Source organism: Zea mays, chromosome 8, assembly GCF_902167145.1.
Source record: "Zea mays cultivar B73 chromosome 8, Zm-B73-REFERENCE-NAM-5.0, whole genome shotgun sequence".
NCBI classification, from domain to species: Eukaryota; Viridiplantae; Streptophyta; class Magnoliopsida; order Poales; family Poaceae; genus Zea; species Zea mays.
In genome coordinates this window covers 159682758-159701351 of record NC_050103.1, presented here as the reverse complement: position 1 = coordinate 159701351, position 18594 = coordinate 159682758, and the positions used below count along the sequence as shown (strand labels likewise).

Genomic DNA, 18594 nt, shown 5'->3' with positions numbered 1-18594 from the left:
GAGTATTATTCATAGTACACTGCACATAAAATGGTGCTCACTGGCTGGTAACCTGTAGTACTGTTTACTACGCTAAATGGAACCGCCCAATGGAAAGGAACGAAGCAAATGAATTTCTTACCAGAGCCGGCAGCGTTGGGGGACTTCAACCGCGCAATGGAATGGGCCTCAGCGCAATGGACCACTGGCGCAGGAACCGGCGACGCAGGGAAGGGCGAGATCCGGAGAAGGACAGGGCCCAGTGCGCGGAGACAAAGACAGCAGCTCGAGGAACACGACGGCTAGGGCGAGCAGAGTTGGGGCGAGGAAGACGACGGCCAGGGCACAGAGAGAATGGAATACGGGACCTTCACGGGCGACGGTAGAAGAGGAAGACGGTGGCAAGTTTCTAACGGCGCGAGGACAGCACGGGCACTGCACGAGGACTAAACACCATTAAGCGCGCGCGATGCCAAATTTACAATTGGAGGGAGATTTCAGTGCCACCCGTTCAATTGCCACGACGGCGGTGCCAAAAGTTTGAAGCCCGCCGTAGACAGTGTCATGTTTGCAAAATTCTCCCCTCCCGCACCCTGGATGTTTCACTTACGGTCGCGACTCGCGACTCCGCCCGCCTGCCCAGCGATAGCGCCATAGCGGCGACCGGCGAGCTCCAATATCACGCGGATCGGCGGCGGCGCCCTTGCCCCGGAGCCCCGCGGCGGCGCGGCCCTGTCCCCGTTCCCCGCCCCGGCGGTAGGCAGCCCCGTCTCCTGTCGAGCGCTCCCACCACCCCAGCCCCGGCGCCCCCGCTCCCAGCCCGACCGCTGTATCCGCGGCGACCGGCGTCCCGAACGGACGCGGCCCGAGCGCCTGGTGAGAAGCGCCCCTTTTATTCTCCCCTCCATTATCTTCATGTTAGCAAGTTTTCCCCAGGCCCCTAACTCTAACTTTTCTTTATATGCGATATAATATGTTAGCTAGTTGTTGTTAGATTTTCTTTGATTTAGTTCAATAATTCTATTGATGTAGCTTGCAGATGTATGCAGTGGGAATTAGGGATGCATTGGTTGATTACTTAGAGCATCTCCGACAGAGCCTTAAATCAGTGCCCTATCTTGAAATACAGGGCTTAACTCATAACAAACAGCTGCAACAATGCCACATTTTATAAAATTTTATAAAAAACAGAGCAGACCATGAAGTGACCCAAATATACTACATCACGGATTGATGCCCTATTCTTGTTTTCTACATCATCCTCAATCTTTTTTCCTAATAATGTAATTTATTTTCTAAAATACATGATTTAGGGCTTAACTATTAGAGATCAGTTTGGTTTTAGTGCCCTAAACACTTTAAATGATGTTATATTTTATTTTTTGAGGCACTATTTTGAGGTACCTTGTTGGAGATGCTATTATGCTTCAGCCGGTTGTAGGGGCGGGCACCTTTTTTACCATAAATCGAAAACCAAACCGAACCAAATTTTTGGTTTTTTCGGTAGTTTGGTTCGGTTTCGGTTTTTGTATCTAAGAAGTCCGGTTTTTGTATCGTAATCGGTTTTCACCGTATACCGAACCGAAATATAAAAAAAAACGAATACCAAACTTTATCAATTCTCAAATTTGACTATTCGATTAGGTGAACTAAATGTGTGATACAATTAAATTGTTATTCACTTATTTGTATGTGATGTATGATGTATCTCTAATATTTATACCTATATAATTTTTACTTTATAAAATTATGTGTAATCTATCATGTAAGCTTATTGTATGTATTGTCTTGAGTATAAGTTTGGTATTCGGTTTTTACCGAAAAGCCGAAGTAAAAAACCGAAACCGAACTTCTTGTTTTTCATTTTCTAGAAAACCGATTGGTTTCTAATGTCTGAAAACCGAAGTTTTTTAAATCCGAAAAGCCGAACTGATGTTTAGAAAAAAACCGAATGCCCAGCCCTAGCCGGTTGCAAAGGGCATTTTTGGAGTTGATTTTGTCAAAACCAAGCGGAGAAAAAAAGATGACTAGTAGTTTTTTTTGGACGATTGTCTTGTCATGTTCATTGAGAGAGACATTTTGGATGATGTGGATGAAGCTGACATAATTAAGACTTTCACGGCCATTAGAAAGCGTAGGCCCAAAAAGTAGTGATGTGATTCTATTTGGCATTTAAGCTTTTATTGTGTATATTTCAAACTATTAGTGTGCTGTATTGAACTATTTGTATGATAATTTAAGACTTATTATGCTATTTTAATAGTTGTGTACTGAATTGTGGCACAATTTTTATGATACTTTACCGAATTGCTAAATGGATTTTACTGGTTTGCTTATGAATTTTTTGGTTCGGCATACTCCATTCAAAAATCCTAAATCCACCACTGTTCACTCGGTTACCTGCGACGACTTGGTTATCCTACCAGGTGCCCATGTTGCCCTTCCCTGGCAACAAGCACCCACTGTATGCCCACCCCATTCTCTTTGTGTTGTGGAAACTGAGCACCCAAAGTCTAACCTAAGCTATTTGGATATTTGCAATTGGTACTGATGTAATTGCAAGTTCATACATGTGTTATGTGCCTCCTAACTTTATTTTTAGCAAAAAATTATCGGTTGTACATGTGTACAGTGTACACACATGTCATTTGCTGGGTCTGCCCCTGTTACGCTCAAAGGTCGATCGAATGATCTCAGTTGGTGGGCTTTATACCCTGAGCCTTGGGTGCAGAGCCCATTCGTTGGTAATTTGTTTTTGTGGTGCCTTGATTTGTTGTCCTGCTTTATGTTAGAGGGGACACACTAACCAGTTCAACCCACTGCTTGGGTTGAATTGGTTAGTGTGTTCACTCTAACATGGTATCAGAGCTAGAGGTCTCGAGTTCGAATCCTGGCAAGAGGCTTCATTTGTGTCTCCGTCCCTTTATTTTCATGTTTGTGCCTTTATCTCTGGCTGCACGTGAGTGGGAGTATTGAAGTGTATAACTGTATAAATGGATTGCCTACTTTCTCCTAACAGTTTAAGTTTTTGGGTTGAACTGATTAGTGCATTCACTCTAACACTTCATTCCCAGCTAGGGTTATATGCCACATTTGTGGTATTGCTTTTTTACGGTTTAGGTTATCATATATACATTATTTATGCAAATTAGATTATTGAATGACGAGGTTGATGCTAATCGCTACACCACGTGTTTTAGATTACAAGCTTTGCATATTCTTAGATTTTACTTGAAGCGATATGCCAGAATTTGAGACTTTGTGGTTTTATATATGCACATTCAATTTAACTACTTCAGGCATGCTACCAACCTTTATCATGGGATTTACTCAGTTTATATGTATTTATCTTTTTTTGGTCATACTAAACTTGAATTGAGGTCTCAAGATATGTTTACTATCAATCAAATTGATTTATTTTCTTCTGTGACAGATCAACTTTTCCTGAGATACATTATAGTCATCGGTGGATCATTAGCACTAGGCTGAATCCCCTTAGTCCTTATCTTGTCTATGGCATGAAGAAATAATAAGCCCATAGACATATCAGTTATAACCTTTGTGTTTGGCCCAGTTAAGGATGACGTCATGAAAGCAGAAGTGGATAGTATTGTCTACCAAGGCTTGTTTTTTTAATGTTTTATTGCATTTTTGGGAAAATGGGAACCAACGGGGCTCGTTTTCAAGGTTTTATCATGCTTGTAGGAAAAACAGAAATCACGAATATGGAGATGATAACGGTTTATACTATCTCTTGCCATTTTAATGATATATCATTTTGTGCCGGAAATTCTTGACGGCAATCGTTGCCATTTTTTTGCTTACCCCACACTTCCAGTCTTGTGCTATTTGATCCTATCACCTATGTACGGGTTGACATGTCTGCGTTATCATTCCTATGTATAGTATATTGTGTAGTCGTTTTTACTATGCATTATCGATTACTGGCTGATATCGACATGTCGCGGTACAACTCACTTTCTTCAATATCATTTTCGTTTCTGTGGGAAGGTATGGAAACAGAAACAATTTAGGCCTCTTCTAACTGTTTTGATCTCCGCCCAGCCATATGCTTTCATATGTTTATGTCAGGTAGTCATGTGTTACTATTTTATACATTAATCATGTAAAAAATATTACATTCTCAAAGTTCTGCTATGTGTAGATTGTTCTTGTTGTGGACTTGTAGTGATGCTAACATACGTCTGGATTCATAAACCACTAGCATTTTGTATGGCCTCATTTTGAATTATGTAATCTCATAGGAATTCTTCACTATTTTGTTCGTTTCCAACAAAAGCATTTCATTCCAGACAGGCCTAATTATTATATAGCTAATAATTTCATGCCATAAGTCATCAATTGAACTATTAACAATTCTCTCATACCTTAAATTATTATTGGTGGCCATATTTGGGGTTCCTTCTGGCTAGGTGTTTAACTCTTATCATGCCATGTATTTCTTTACAGGCTCACAGAAAATCTGCACACAAAACTACAAAAGTTTAAGGTCACCAAGAACCTTGCAGGATAACACAAGTGCTGGATTTTGGAAATGGACCATGGGCTTTATGCTCCACAACATGGATGGGAGAACAACAGTGTAATTGCAGTCTTTTCCTTTACTAACTACTGAAGATGATGAAATAGCAGAATTTTGGCCATGTGATTGGCCTCTGTGTATCCAGCCTTTAGTTGTAAAGGAGTTCAAGAAGAGGCCGTTGCTTAAATGGAATGGATTTACCTGCCTGTTCTGTAGAATTTGTTGCTGACTCCACTTATTCTGTTGAATCTACAGGCATCAAATGGGTATGGTGCAATCAATGAGCCAGATTTTAGGTAAGGCAACTGGTCATTTAGTGTTCTGTTAACTGGGATATTCATGTCCTTTATTCCTGTAAAAACGTCATTTTTTTTTCTCTAGCAAGCTGATATATGTTTTTATTTGGTACTGGGTTAACTCTTCAACAAGTTCTCTTCTTTTGTGATTTGTGTCATGCATTTAATATTTATATAGTGTTCTGTCATATTACCATATCTTCCCCTATTAACTTAATTTGCAGGTCTGGTGGATCCTACAATGGTAGGAGATCTGTGGATGAAGGTTTTCCTAGAGATTCATATGGGAGGGGTGCATACTGTCAGGATACACATGATAGAAATATGTATGCACCACCGCCATCTGTTGGTGGAATATGGTCTCAGCCTCGAAGGAATCATGATGAGGAATATGCAACTGCAAGAGATCACAGAAGGCACAATACTGATTATCACAATGATGGAAAACATCATGAGTTTGATTCATACAGAGTTGATAGACTCCATGATAATTATCATGCTACTGACAGCTATTATGAATCTGGCAGTCGCCCTGATTTTGGTGTTGATAGGAGCAAAAGGATTGGAAGCAGAGAAAGTGCGGAGTTTCATGGTGAGTTTGAAGACCGGTACCACAGTTCTAACCAAAGCAGAGATGACAGCTATGAGAGAGATCATGAATATGGTCATTATGATTATGATTCGGACCATGAGAGAGGCAGGAGAGATAGTAGCTGGAAAAGACGCGATTCATGCGAGAGCAAACGTGAAAGAAGTGGATTAAGTCGTGAAAGAGAGGAAAGTCCATACATGCGCCATAGCCGTTCTCGATCACATGGACGTGATGACCGATCAAGATCATGGTCTAGATCAAGATCTCCTCGTGCGAGAAGTCATGGTCGGAACCAAAGAGATGGCCTGTATGATGATAATCGATTTGACAGAAGAAGGGAATATGATTGGGATGATAGGAGGCATGGTGATTCAGTGGTATTGACATACTGCATACATACATACATTTGTAGCAGTGGCTTTGGAATTTACAAACCATGAGTTTGCATTCATGTTTGCAGGCCCCATCTGCCACTGTTGTTGTCAAGGGACTGTCTATGAAGACTAATGATGATGACCTATATCAGATTCTTGTACAAGTTCTTCATAACTTCTTGCACCGGTTTTAAGTGTATTGTCTATTGTCTCGTTCGTTTTAATCATTTCGCCTGTTCTCTTGTAGTCTCAGTGGGGCCCTCTACGCAGTGTACGTGTGATCAAGGAACGGAATTCTGGCATGTCTCGTGGATTTGCTTTTATTGACTTCTCCACTGTGGTACTAATCAAACAAGTGTTATTACATCACTCATCCAAACTTCCATGGACTGTTAACACAGCTGTATCCTTTCCACAGGAAGCTGCCTGTAGAATGATGGAAGCTACTGGAAAGAGTGGTCTCCAAATTGATGGCAGGAATGTGTTCTTTCAGTACAGGTATATGTGTTTTTCTATTTAGAAATAAGTACGTTTCACTGCCATCCTATTCAATGTCCTCCATCCTATGAAATCTCTGTTAGCGTGCTTGTGAATAAATGAGTATGCAGTGCATGATTGCACTGCTTTTCTAAATTAGCGTATTGAGGAGTTGACGAGTTGTATTATGCTTTTGGAATTGTTGTCCTCTTTTGGATCCTATGTAACTATACTTACTTGGGATTGTCTTAAGCTATGAAGTTCTCATGTGTTTTGGCTGTATATTCTGTAACTGGCGTGGGTAATTATAAGCTAGCTGTACTGGCCATGTTTGTTTCTGCTTATAATCTGATTCTCGGTGAAAAAGGCAAGACTCCCACCAGAGACCAAACACTTTGGTTATTTCTGTTTTTTTTTCTGAACTAGCACCATCGAGAATCGAAAAAATCCCCACAGCATGGTGATCAATTGATCATAATCGAGTCTGCTGTAAGTGGTAACAATCGGGGCCATTAACATTAGCAATCCAGTAACTCCCACTCTCAGTTGGCTAGCACATAAGGCTATCCGCAGTGCAGATTACTCCATATCTTTACTCTATAAATATTCATAGACTACTCATCAAGATTCCTTACTCTATATTATAATCCTCCGCACTCATATCCCTCTATATCAACTACTACGTATTCTATTCATTCTAATCTAACTACTATTTTTTCTATAATCTATATAATACATGATTTTGCCATCCATAACACTAGTACCGGAAGGAAATCCGTAGCGCCATATTTGGCGGGACGCTGTAGCAACGCTGCCATAGCGTGGCACATAGCGTATGGCGCCGCGATCTTTTTGACTGATAGCGTTCCTGCATGTGCGTTACCGGGGGTGTTCCTGTAGCGCAGTGCAGATAGCCTAACCAGACATGATACTCTCATTTCTCTTTCCTCTTTGTTCAATTTTAGGCCACTTGAGCTTTGTCCTAAATCAAACTTACCTGACTTCGACCAAGTTTATAGAAAAACACAATATATAGTTATATACAACATCAATTTTACTGGAATCTCTATGAACTATGTCTTGATATTGCATTTATTTGAACATGTAGATGTTATTACATTTTTCTAAAAACTTGGTCAGATTTAGAGAAGATTGACTTAGGATAAAGGTAGAGTGAATATAATTTGGAATGGAGATGTAATTATTTTGATGACATAAGATCACGTGACTCTAATTCAATTATCATTGATAAAAAGATTAAGCAGTTCTGTAAGATTCCAGTGGGGAGAAGTGGTGCTACTTTATTATGTTACCATGGGAAGGTGGTTGTGATCCTTATATGTCAACAAGGTTCTGTTAGTGCATGGGTTGGTTGGATGTGGGGCGAGCCTTGTCTTCCTTTTATTGTTTTACTAGCCTTGCTCATGTGTTTATATGAAAATTCCTTCCAGTGCAGGTAGTTCTAACACTGTCTTTACTGCAGTAGTAAACCAACCGGTGTAATGGGTGGGTCTTCTCCTGGACAAGAAAATCTTACAAGGCCTACTTATGGGCCCCGCACTGTTGCTGCACTCTGTGACTGGATTTGTTCTATATGCGGATGTATGAATTTCGCCCGCAGGACCTCCTGTTTTCAGGTATTTTTAGGCCTAATTTGGGAACTCCATTTTCCCTTGGAAAATGAACTAATTTCCCTTGGGAAAATGGAAATCCCTTGGGAAAATGGGGTTCCCAAACTAGCCCTTATGGATATTATTTTCCATATCACATTTCCATTGCCCCGTGCCACACACCCCATCTGACCAACTTCTGTACAATTCCTTAATCCTTATCGCATCTGCCACTTTCCTGAGTCCTGACCATCGTGGCCTGTAGTTTAACTGGTGAGTGGGATAGTGGCAGGGCAGGGTGTTGTGTTGGATTTCGTCTACTTGTTAGGTTGTTTGACTTAAATAACACCGCTACAGTGTTGTGTAATTTTCTATTTTTCTATATGTGCATGAAAATACTACCACTCTACTTTGCCTCATTTGTACTAAGCTAATAGCTGGGTAACTAATTATTTTTCAGATTTTCCTCTGGCTAATCATATGTTTATCTGTATTTGCATAGTGCAATGAACCTCGTGCTGAGGATGCTCTACCAGCTGATGCGACAGGTTCCTCTCCACACTTTGGGAGAAAGGGATCTGAACTAGGCAAGTTCAGTTTTATTCTGGATTTATCTGAACTATGTATTGTGCTGCCTTATTTAGTTGCTGTCATTTGCAGGTCCAACTCATGTTTTAGTTGTTCGTGGCTTAGATGAAAATGCTGATGAGGAAATGCTTCGGTACGAATTTGCTAAGCACGCACCATTAAAGGTGGGGAATAAACTAATTGCTTGATTCGGTTTCTCTTGTTTTTCTGGACACATTACATGTAATTTCTCGCCAGGACATCCGCCTTGTTCGGGATAAGTTTACTCATGTGTCTAGAGGTTTTGCCTTCGTTCATTTCCATTCGGTAAGTAGTGCTGTCTGGTGGATTGAGTTGACCTTTTTTTATGTATATAGTTCCTGACAATTTTCAACATCCTGTTGTGACAGGTGGAAGATGCTACGAAAGCTCTGGAAGCTACAAATGGGATTACACTCGAGAAAAACGGTCAGGTTTTGCGTGTAGCATATGCTAAAAGTACACATGGACCTGCATCAGGGGGCTCACAGTCAAACAGCCTTGCTGCAGCTGCCATTGAGGCTGCATCATTTGCTCAACAGGTTTGTTATAGTTCCTGACACTGTAATATTAAGCATTTACCGAATTTGGTTCTTTGTGAGCTGCACTGTCAAATTTTAGAGACTTGACAATTCTGAAAGCATGGAGATTAGAGTATTGGACATATGAAAAAAGGGAACATATCAGGTGCAACCATATATATTTATGCAACCGTGCAACCAAGACAAACATGGAGATGGTAGGACATTTTTAAAAATATCTAGGGTAGGTGGGAGGGTTGTTTTGAAACCCTATTTTTAAAAAGGTTCTCCCACCTCTATATTTGTCTTGGTTGCACAGTTGCACTAATGTGTATGGTTGCACCTGATATATTCCTTATGAAAAATATCACTATATTTGTTTCTAGAAGCACTTAATAGTCATTATTTACTGATGGAAAATGCATAAAAATCTGAACCACTTTTTTAGAAATGCTAAAATGTCAAATAAGCAGAATCTAAGGTTAGAGAGGCATTGAAAAGGATGAAAGGCGTAAGGTGATGGGCCCTATGGTATCCCAATTAAAGACATGGAGATGCCTTGGGAACACAACTAATAGTATGGCTAACCAAGTTGTTCAACTATGAGCCTGTTTGGTTCATTTTTTTTTCTGACCAGCTTTTCTGAGAATCTCGGTGTGGGAATAATCTGACTATCGTGGGGATTACAAGCAGAGGAAGATGAAGTGGTCCATAGGGTTCAGGATCTAGAAAGTTATGGATTTTTACTATCGTGATGACTCGATCGATTATGTGTTTATGTTGATTTTGGATGGTTTTACTAAAGCGATTTTATAAAAGCGGGCTGAAAAGCTATGACGTTTGACAATCCGCAACAACTTTTGGTGGCTAGAAGCTGAAAAAAGCCCAAACAAACAAGGCCTATATCTTTCAATCAAAGATGTCTGATGAGTGGAGAAGTATATTGGTACCGATCTATAAAAATAAGGGAGATGTTCAAATCTATACTAATTACCAGGGGATTAAATTGATAGCCATACTATGAAGCTATGGGGGAGAGTTATTGAGCATCGTCTGAGAGAAATAACGAGGATCTTTATGAACTACTTCGGTTTCATGCCCGAAAGGTCAACCATGGAAGTCATTTTCTTAATAAGACAAGTGATGGATCAATATAGGAAGCAGAAAAGGACCTACACATGGTTTTCATTGACTTAGAGAAGGCTTATGACAAAATACCATTGAACGTTGTGTTGTGGGCTTTGGACAAACATAATGTTCCAACCAAGTACGTTGGAATCATTAAAAACGTGTACAACTATGTGACTAGTGTTCGAACAAGTGATGGAGACACGGATGACTTCCTGATTAAGAATAGGACATTAGGACTGCATCGAGGGTCAGCTTAGTCAGCTTTAAGTTGTTGCCTTTTTTTTGCCTTGGTGATGGATGAGATCACAAGGGACATACAAGGGGATATCTCTTGGTGTATGTTTTTTTTGCGAACGATGTAGTGCTAGTTGAAAGTCGGGCAAGAGTTATGGCAGGAGACTCTAGAGTCCGAAGGTTGTAGATTCGGTAGAACTAAAACCGAATATATGATATGTGATTTTGGCACTACTAGAAAGAGATGTTAGTTTGGAAGGTCAAGTAGTACTCAGGAAGGATACCTTTTAGTATTTAGGATCAATGCTACAGAGACGCGGATATTGATGAAGATGTTGGCCATAGAATCAAAGCAGGGTGGATGAAGTCGTGTCAAGCATGCAACGTTCAATGTGACAAGAGTGTATCATAGAAGCTAAAAGGCAAGTTTTATAGGACGACGATCAGACCTGCTATGTTGTATCATTGTATGGTGCAAAATGTTAGCTTACAAAAAGATGACATGTTCAACAGATAAGTATTGTAGAAATGCGTATGTTGCGTTGGATTTGTGTCCATACAAGAAGGGATCGAGTCTGGAACAATGATATATGTGATAGGCTAGGGGTAGCACAAAATGACGAAAAGCTTCTCCAACACTGGTTGAGTCCGGAGGCATCGGTGCATAGTGGAATCCTAAGTTGTGATAGCAATGGATTGGAAAGAGAGGCGGGAGAAGACTGAAGTTGACATGGGAAAATGAAGTAAAAGAAAAATGATTGAATATACCCAAAGATTTAGCCTTAAATAGGAGTGCATAGACTATAGCTATCCATGTGAACTTTGACTTGTGTTTTTTTGTTGGGTTTCAATTCTAGCGTATACCACCTTGCTTGGGATTAAAATGCTTTGCTGCTGCTGCTGTTGTCAAATAAGCAAAACAAAAAAGGACAGGGGTTTGATCATCACATTCTCATGTTAACTAAGCACGAAGTTTAGGCATCTTGTAGACATGTTGCTCATTGGTTTAATACCGTTGCCTGTTGGACCAGTATGATGCCATAGGTTGGGCTCCAAAAGAGTACAATCCTGATGACAAACAGAACAGTAACTTTGAATCTCAAAAAGACGATGGCAGTGGCACAGCACAGTCGGGATTTGTTTGGGATGAAAAATCTGGTTACTACTATGATTCTGCATCTGGATTCTATTATGACGGAACAACTGGTAAGTTTATGATCTACCACATCAAAATTTTGTTAAAACCACTACTGATGTTGTTGGTAATGTTACGGTACAGATCTTTTCCCATTTATGTTTTAGTATGTAATCTTGTGTTGTAGGCCTTTACTATGACAGCAACTCTGGAGTTTGGTATTCGTACGATCAACAGACTCAACAGTATGTCCCTTGTACTGACCAGAGCAATACTAAGGCAGCCGGGGAGACGTCCAGTGAAAACATGATCTCAGATAGTATTTGTGGGAAAAAGGTTGTGATCTCTGCGCCTGCTGCCACAATTAAACAAAACAAGAAAACATCACTCCCTGATGCTGTTCAAGCTGCTGCAAATGCAGCCCTGGCTGCAGAAAAGAGAGAAAAGGAGAAGGCAAAAGAGATTAAGTTGGCCTCAAAAAGTAGTCTCATAGCTAATAAGAAGAAGATGAACAATGTCCTAGCCATGTGGAAGCAAAGGAATCAAGAAGGGCAGGCCGCACGGATTGTCATTGATGACAAAGAACCACCAAATTCTGATGATAGATTTAATCATTCACATAGTGGAACTGGTTTCTCTTCGAAAAGCAAGCCAAATTTTGAATTTGAAAATGCTATGGATAATTCTGTTCGCCAAGGAATTGCATCGACCCAAATGTTGGATTCTGATGTAAAGCCTAGACCTGTCAGTAACAGCTTAGGTACTACAGTTATGGGTGTCATAAGAGGTTCTACTAGAGGAGTGATCAAGTCGGATACTACGTTTCATGCATTATCTGATGCCGGGAGCACTGATTCCCGCACCACTATAATCACAAGATCAAATGGGTTAATGACAAGTCCTGTGGAACTTGTAACTCCTGCACCCTACAAAACTGATGTGTCTGCCTTAGTCTCTAATACTTCATCGGGAGTTTCTGGGAGTGGTAAACGTCGGTTTTCTGAGGCACCAGGGCAATCCCAGTACAGGGATCGAGCTGCAGAAAGACGGAATCTGTATGGATCATCTCTTCGCACTGATGCTGTTGGATTGGATTCAAGTAAGAATACACTTTCTTAAGTTTTTCTTTATCGCGTACAATTGTTGTCATTTTCCCATTGTCATTCCTTCAGCACGATGTGTTAGTAACAGCAACATACTGTCCGTTCAGATTTTTTTTGTTATTCTCATCATTATCATTTTGCTGAAGCATCATTGTCAGTATTAGTGTTGGTATAAGGCTGACTTGGTATTTCTGGGAGTCTTTTTGTTACCATAGGAATATGTCCTTGACCAACATACAGTTCAGGAATCTTATTTTTTGTTTTGTTTGTAAGCTTTTTATTGATTTTCTGGAAATTACCTGTTGTCAAGCTGGTCACTATCCGTCCCGAAAGGGTCCAAGTGAGATAGGGTCGATGCCATTTCCTCCTGGCGTGGGTGAACGTTCTAATGGTGAAATTGGCAACAACGAAAACTATGAAGTTATTACCGCTGATAGCGCAATCGACGAAAGCAATGTGGGTAACCGTATTCTACGCAACATGGGTTGGCAAGAGGGACTGGTAAGTTCATGTCCCACATATTTCTCAGTTTGAGATGCTCTCAGGCTTGATAGCATTTTCCATGAGTGTTTATGCCTCTTCTTTATTTCTCTTGCTAATGCAATTGCATCTGACTTTGCAATCTAATTTATGTAAGTTTTTTATGAGAAAAAGGTAAATATGCCTATTTGTAATAAGGCAGTTGTATCAAATTTATTTTAATGCAGCTCTCTGGTTTTAACCGGAGTACTTTGGAGCTTGGTACGCTATTAGTATGTTAGCAAATCTTAAGCTTGTCTTGTTGATCTCTTTACAGAAATAATTAATGAAGTATACCTCTGTGTCTTGACTTGATTCTGAGTCCATGTGCTTCCTTTGTGTCTAGACTCTACAATGTAGGAATCAGAAGTCACTGACATACTTAGTCTGAGTGAGAAGATGCCTAGTTTTTAGCCTAAGTGAGAAGATGTCTAGTTTTTAGGTGCGTGCCTGTAGGGAAACATCGCTTTGAGAACAAAGTGGTGGAAACTGAAAGGAAAGACGACAGAAGCCTTCAAGGAAAGGGTCATCAAAGAGGGCACTCGGAAGAAGACAAACAATAATTGGGAGAAGATGGCAACCTGCATTCGGAAGGTGGCTTTAAAGGTGCGTGGAGCAAGTGAGCAACCAAAGGGAGTGGAGGCGAAGCTAAAGTTTTTTGGTGGTGGAATGAGGAAGTCTAAAGGGACCTATTAAGGAGAAGAAAGCATGCTATAGACGTTTGTACCATGACAGGAGTGGACAACATAGAGAAGTATAAGGTAGTAAAAAAGACTCGTGGCAAAGGGTAGGGCGTACGAGGATTTTTATCAAACGTGAAGGAAGGAGGGTGAAAGGAGAGGACATATATTGGGATTGTTAGGGTTCATGAGAGGAAGACAAGGGACTTCAACCAAGTTGAGTGTATTAAGGACAAAACAGAGTACCTTTTCATGGAGTATGAGGTCATATGTAGATGGTGAGGGTATTTTAACAAAGTATTTAATGGGGACAATGGGGATGTAACCTTTACTACTCTTTCGATGACACCAATAAGCACTTTGTGCGTAGTATCCAAGAATCCAAGGGTAGAGAGGCATTGAAATGGATGAAGGGGGTAAGATGATGGACCCTAATGATATCTGAGACATGGATATGCCTTGGGGACATAGCTATACTATAGTTAACCAAGTTGTTTAACCATATCTTTTGGTCAAACAAGATGTCTGACAAGTGGAGAAATATTTAAGGGAGATATTCAAAGTTGTATTAGGTATCGGGAATTAAGTTTATGAGCCATACTACGAAGCTATGAGAGAGTTATCGAGCATCATCTCAAGGGAATAACAACAATCTCTGTGAAACCAATTTGGTTTCGTGTCTAAAAAGTCAACCATGGAAGCCATTTTCTCAATAAGACAAGTTATGGAGTGATGTAGGGAGCACAACCTACCCATGGTTTTAATTTACTTGGAGAAGGCCTACGATAAAATACCAAGGAATGTTATGTGGTGGGTTTGGTCAGACATAATGTTTTAGGGTGTGCTTGGTTCTGCTTTTAACACCTGTTTCTGCTTAAAAAAGTAGAAAGTTGGACCATAGGTCTCCCACCCAGCCCTTGCTTTTCCCACCGCAGTTGCTTTTCCGTAGTTGAACTCATGAAGGAGACAGATTCTTGCTTTTCCAACGGTGGCAACAAAGTCAAGTTCGAAGAATTTACCCACCTGACATCGGTTAAGGGGCACTAGACTGTTATTTCTCTTTCTTTCACCTTTTCTCTTTCATCGTTTTCTTCACACTGTTCAATCCAAAAGCTTAAGCTATTATAGAAGAAGGTAGTCAATTCACTTATACATTTCAACATCTTCACGCACGTGCAGCCAGAGAGGCGCATACGTGGAAATAAAGGGGCGGAGGCACAAACTTCTGTAGGTTTTGAACTTGAAACCTCTGATTCCGATACTATGTTAGAGTGGATGCAGTAACCAGTTCAACTCAAAAGTTTAATCTATTAGGAGAAGGTAGTCAATCAACTTATACACTTTAATTTTTCAACACACATCGAGTAGGGACCAAACAAAACCCAGAGAAAAGCTAGGGTTCGGCCGCATGCCCTCCCACCATCCCAGTACCATATCACTGTCCTCTACAGTAGCCTTGGCGGCTTCCGTATGCGCGACCCCCTCTCCAGGAAGACGCTGTTTAGTTATTTAGTTGTTTTTAAGTTATTTTGTAGTTATTTATATGTATGAAATGTTATAATAGGGGTTGAAGTAGACATCTGAATTATTAGGATAAATTTAATATTTTGAAATAGATACGTATAGGATTTGGCGCTAATATTTAGTTATGTTGTTAAACACATTATAAAAACAAGAAAAAATGTCGCATATTTTTTGTGCATTATTTGCTTCCCACAACGAAAAACATGAAAAAACATTTGAATCCATATTCAAATTTTATATATATATCATTTGAGAAGATATATGACAAAATTTGACGTTTTCTTTTTATGAATCTTAACAAGTTCAATGCTAAAAACAAGAATACGGATTTACACAACAGATTAGCAGATTCTTTATTCACAATCGAAGCAAAAACAAAAAATTAACATATGAACCAATATCCGCTTGCATCTCTAACTATAATGGTGAAAATTATGTCAATCATCACGAATAATGTTGCATGTTGCACCACGGTCAATTTGCATATAAACAGTCTTGCAATAGATCATATGAAGTCTACATTCTCACATCAGTTTGAACCAAACGACTTTTAGCTTTTTCACAACAAACAACTCTCAGCAGACATCATAAGCAATTTTTCTCAAAGCAGACAACTGAACCCAGCGCACCTTTAATGAAGTATGTTGGACTCATTAAGGACATATACAACAATGTTGTGATGATGGAGACACGGATGACTTTTCGGTTAGAATAGGACTACATCAAGGATCAACTTTGAGCCCTTGTTGCATTAGTGATGTGTTACAAGGGGCATATAAGGGGAGATGCCTTAGTGTATGTTTTTTTATGTAGTGCTAGATGACAAAAGCCGGGCAGAAAAATAGGAAATTAGAGTTGTCACGGGAGACTCTAGAGCCCAAAGGTTTTAGACTCTTTAGAACTAAAACTGAATATATGAGATATGAATTTGGCACTACTACACATGAGCAAGATGTTTGGAGGCCAAGTAGTGCCCATGAAAGATATCTTTAAGTATTTAGGACCAATGCTATAAAGCGACGTGGATATCGATTAAGATGTTAGCCATGAATCAAACCTGTGTGGATGAAGTGGCTTCAAGCATGTGGTGTTTTAAATGACAAGAGGGTACCACAGAAGCTAAAAGGCAAATTTTATAGGACGATGATTATACCTGCTATGTTGTATGATGCAGAATGTTGGCCTAAAAAAAGACATGTTTAATAGACAAGTGTTGCGGAAATGTGTGCGTTGCGTTGGGTTTGTGGCCGTATAAGAAAGTAATGAGTTTGGAACGATGATATATGTGGTATGGTAAGGGTAGTGCCAATTGAAGAAAAGAGGTCGAGATGGTTTGGATATATCCAATGAAGTCCTCTAGAGGCACCAATGCATTTTGGATTCTAAGGTGTGATAGCAATGAAAAGTGGGACAGGAGAAGACTGAAATTGATATGGGACGATACAATAAAAGGAGACTTGAATGGACAGAATATAGCACAAAAATTAGTTTGAACAAGAGTGCATGTAAAACAAGATATCCACGTGTCTAAATCTTGTGGTTTTCTGTTGGGTTTGAACTCTAAACTATCCAACTTGCGATAAAAAGCTTCGTTGTTGTGGATAAGATGTCTAGCGTGGAATAAATAGTTTGTTGGACACGAGAAGTGATTCCATCCAGGGGAAATCAGTGTGCCCATATTTCATGCATTGTGGAAAGTGCAAAAAATATTGTATTGTATTCCTTCTAATGTGAGTGTGCATTTGTATTGTTTTTGTTTCTTGCAACTATTACGCAAATATCCAGGGTCTCGGAAAGGATGGCAGCGGTATCAAGGAACCAGTCCAGGCAAAATCCGTGGACGTCAGGGCTGGACTAGGAAGTCAGCAGCGGAAGGCTGATCCAATCCTGGAGGCCAAAGCCGGAGACAGCTACAAAACCATCATCCAGAAGAAGGCCATGGCAAGATTCAAGGAGATGTCCTAGCTAGACCTTTTTTTTTTGTATATTCGGTTGTCGTATTTTGTCGTCCGTATACTTTTTTTTTTACAATCTGTGCACTGTTTTGCTTGTGTTTTTTTTCTTCACAAACCTAGCCACTGAATTGTGATTTATTATCCTCAAAGGGGCACCGTGTTTATCTTATTATTACTATGTAGTTCGAGACCTGGATGCTTTTTTTTTCATGTGTGTTGGGGTTTTCATTTGCACGACGAATGTGCCCGATCAGTTGCTTTGCCACACATGATGTGGCGGTACTGCCTCTACATCTTATCGTGGCACAGGTTGTTTTTTAAACGGTGTTAGAGATTGATGATTTTACAAACTTGGCAACTCTATTTTTTCGTGAATTTTCTATTTTTTAAAGAAAAATAAACTAATTTCCCGGAAATGAAAATCCCTTAAAAAAGTTGTCAAATTAGCCCTCAGTAGTCGATTGAGCGGTGATTTTGAGGGATTGAGAAAATATATTGGACTTTCCAAGCGACCAAACTATTCTACCAATGCATTCAATGCATGCAAAAAATATTCCACCAGGAGTCTTAGATATTCTGAACCAAAATTAGTCTAACGTCTTTCGCAAATGTAGTCAAACACTTAATGGCAAAAAGTATATAGTTTTAATGATTAATGATAACACTAGATTATTAATCAATGATAACACTAAATTATTATGATTAACATATGTTTTGTCGTCAATTTAAGTTAGGTAACATTAATGATGATTGATTGGACCTATATGATTTTTGTGTACCTAATATTTAAAGATAATTATCTATAACACTATAATTCATCACTATAATTTATCAGTTTTAACTTTACAAAACTCACCTAACCAAATCACCCCTATACTCATACCCTTCACTAAATCCAACAAACAAATTTCACCCAGACTTAACATGCCATCAAAACCAACGATTCAGATCGCTAGATAATCCTATCTCTCCTACTCAAATTTAATGAGCAATGTTATTTAGATCACCTCTCATCCCTCCCTCTCCCTAGTGACCCCGCACTCCTAGCCTCTCCCTTCCTTTGCGTCCCACTGCCCCTCTCCCTCACTCGTCACCGTCGACGTCCACATCTCCCCTTGCGTCATCGTCGCCGCTGACCCCTCCCTTCCCCTCTGCGTGATCGTAGCGTTAACACGTGTTATATGCTAGTTAGTTTTCAAAGCAAGCTGGTAACGAACTCCAAGATTGATTGTGAACGAAAGAGATATCAAGTATTAAATGTACAACTAGTGTTATTGTAAGACTATAGTTTTAGTTGGCTATATCTGACATGGAA

General features: G+C 39.9%; 1 protein-coding gene across 8 annotated transcripts; it reads left to right on the top strand.

Moving 5' to 3' along the window:
* The first annotated feature begins 445 nt into the window (after positions 1 to 445).
* LOC103636240 (SUPPRESSOR OF ABI3-5) lies at positions 446 to 17489 on the top strand. Of its 8 annotated transcripts, none has more exons than XM_008658600.3 (16): positions 446 to 855; positions 4450 to 4582; positions 4778 to 4818; positions 5043 to 5787; positions 5871 to 5942; positions 6032 to 6124; positions 6203 to 6282; positions 7745 to 7898; positions 8374 to 8458; positions 8532 to 8623; positions 8697 to 8765; positions 8849 to 9019; positions 11395 to 11569; positions 11686 to 12597; positions 12912 to 13102; positions 17110 to 17471. In XM_008658600.3, the coding sequence occupies exons 2-16, from the start codon at positions 4535 to 4537 to the stop codon at positions 17287 to 17289; spliced, it is 3108 nt and encodes a 1035-aa protein (XP_008656822.1). In that variant the 5' UTR covers positions 446 to 855; positions 4450 to 4534; the 3' UTR covers positions 17290 to 17471. The 8 variants fall into 8 exon arrangements, with proteins under 8 accessions (XP_008656822.1, XP_035817767.1, XP_020398226.1 ...); XM_035961874.1 differs by having other exon boundaries at positions 448 to 855; positions 7748 to 7898; positions 17110 to 17489; XM_020542637.2 differs by lacking the exon at positions 12912 to 13102 and having other exon boundaries at positions 448 to 855; positions 17110 to 17451.
* Positions 17490 to 18594: the final 1105 nt, after the last annotated feature.

Coding starts and splice junctions, on each gene's coding strand:
- LOC103636240 (XM_035961873.1), top strand. CDS start 4,915: ATGTTTTTATTTGGTACTGGGTTAACTCTTCAACAAGTTCTCTTCTTT. Junction 5,788..5,870: donor GGAGGCATGGTGATTCAGTG/GTATTGACATAC, acceptor TCATGTTTGCAG/GCCCCATCTGCCACTGTTGT. Junction 8,766..8,848: donor CCTTCGTTCATTTCCATTCG/GTAAGTAGTGCT, acceptor CTGTTGTGACAG/GTGGAAGATGCTACGAAAGC.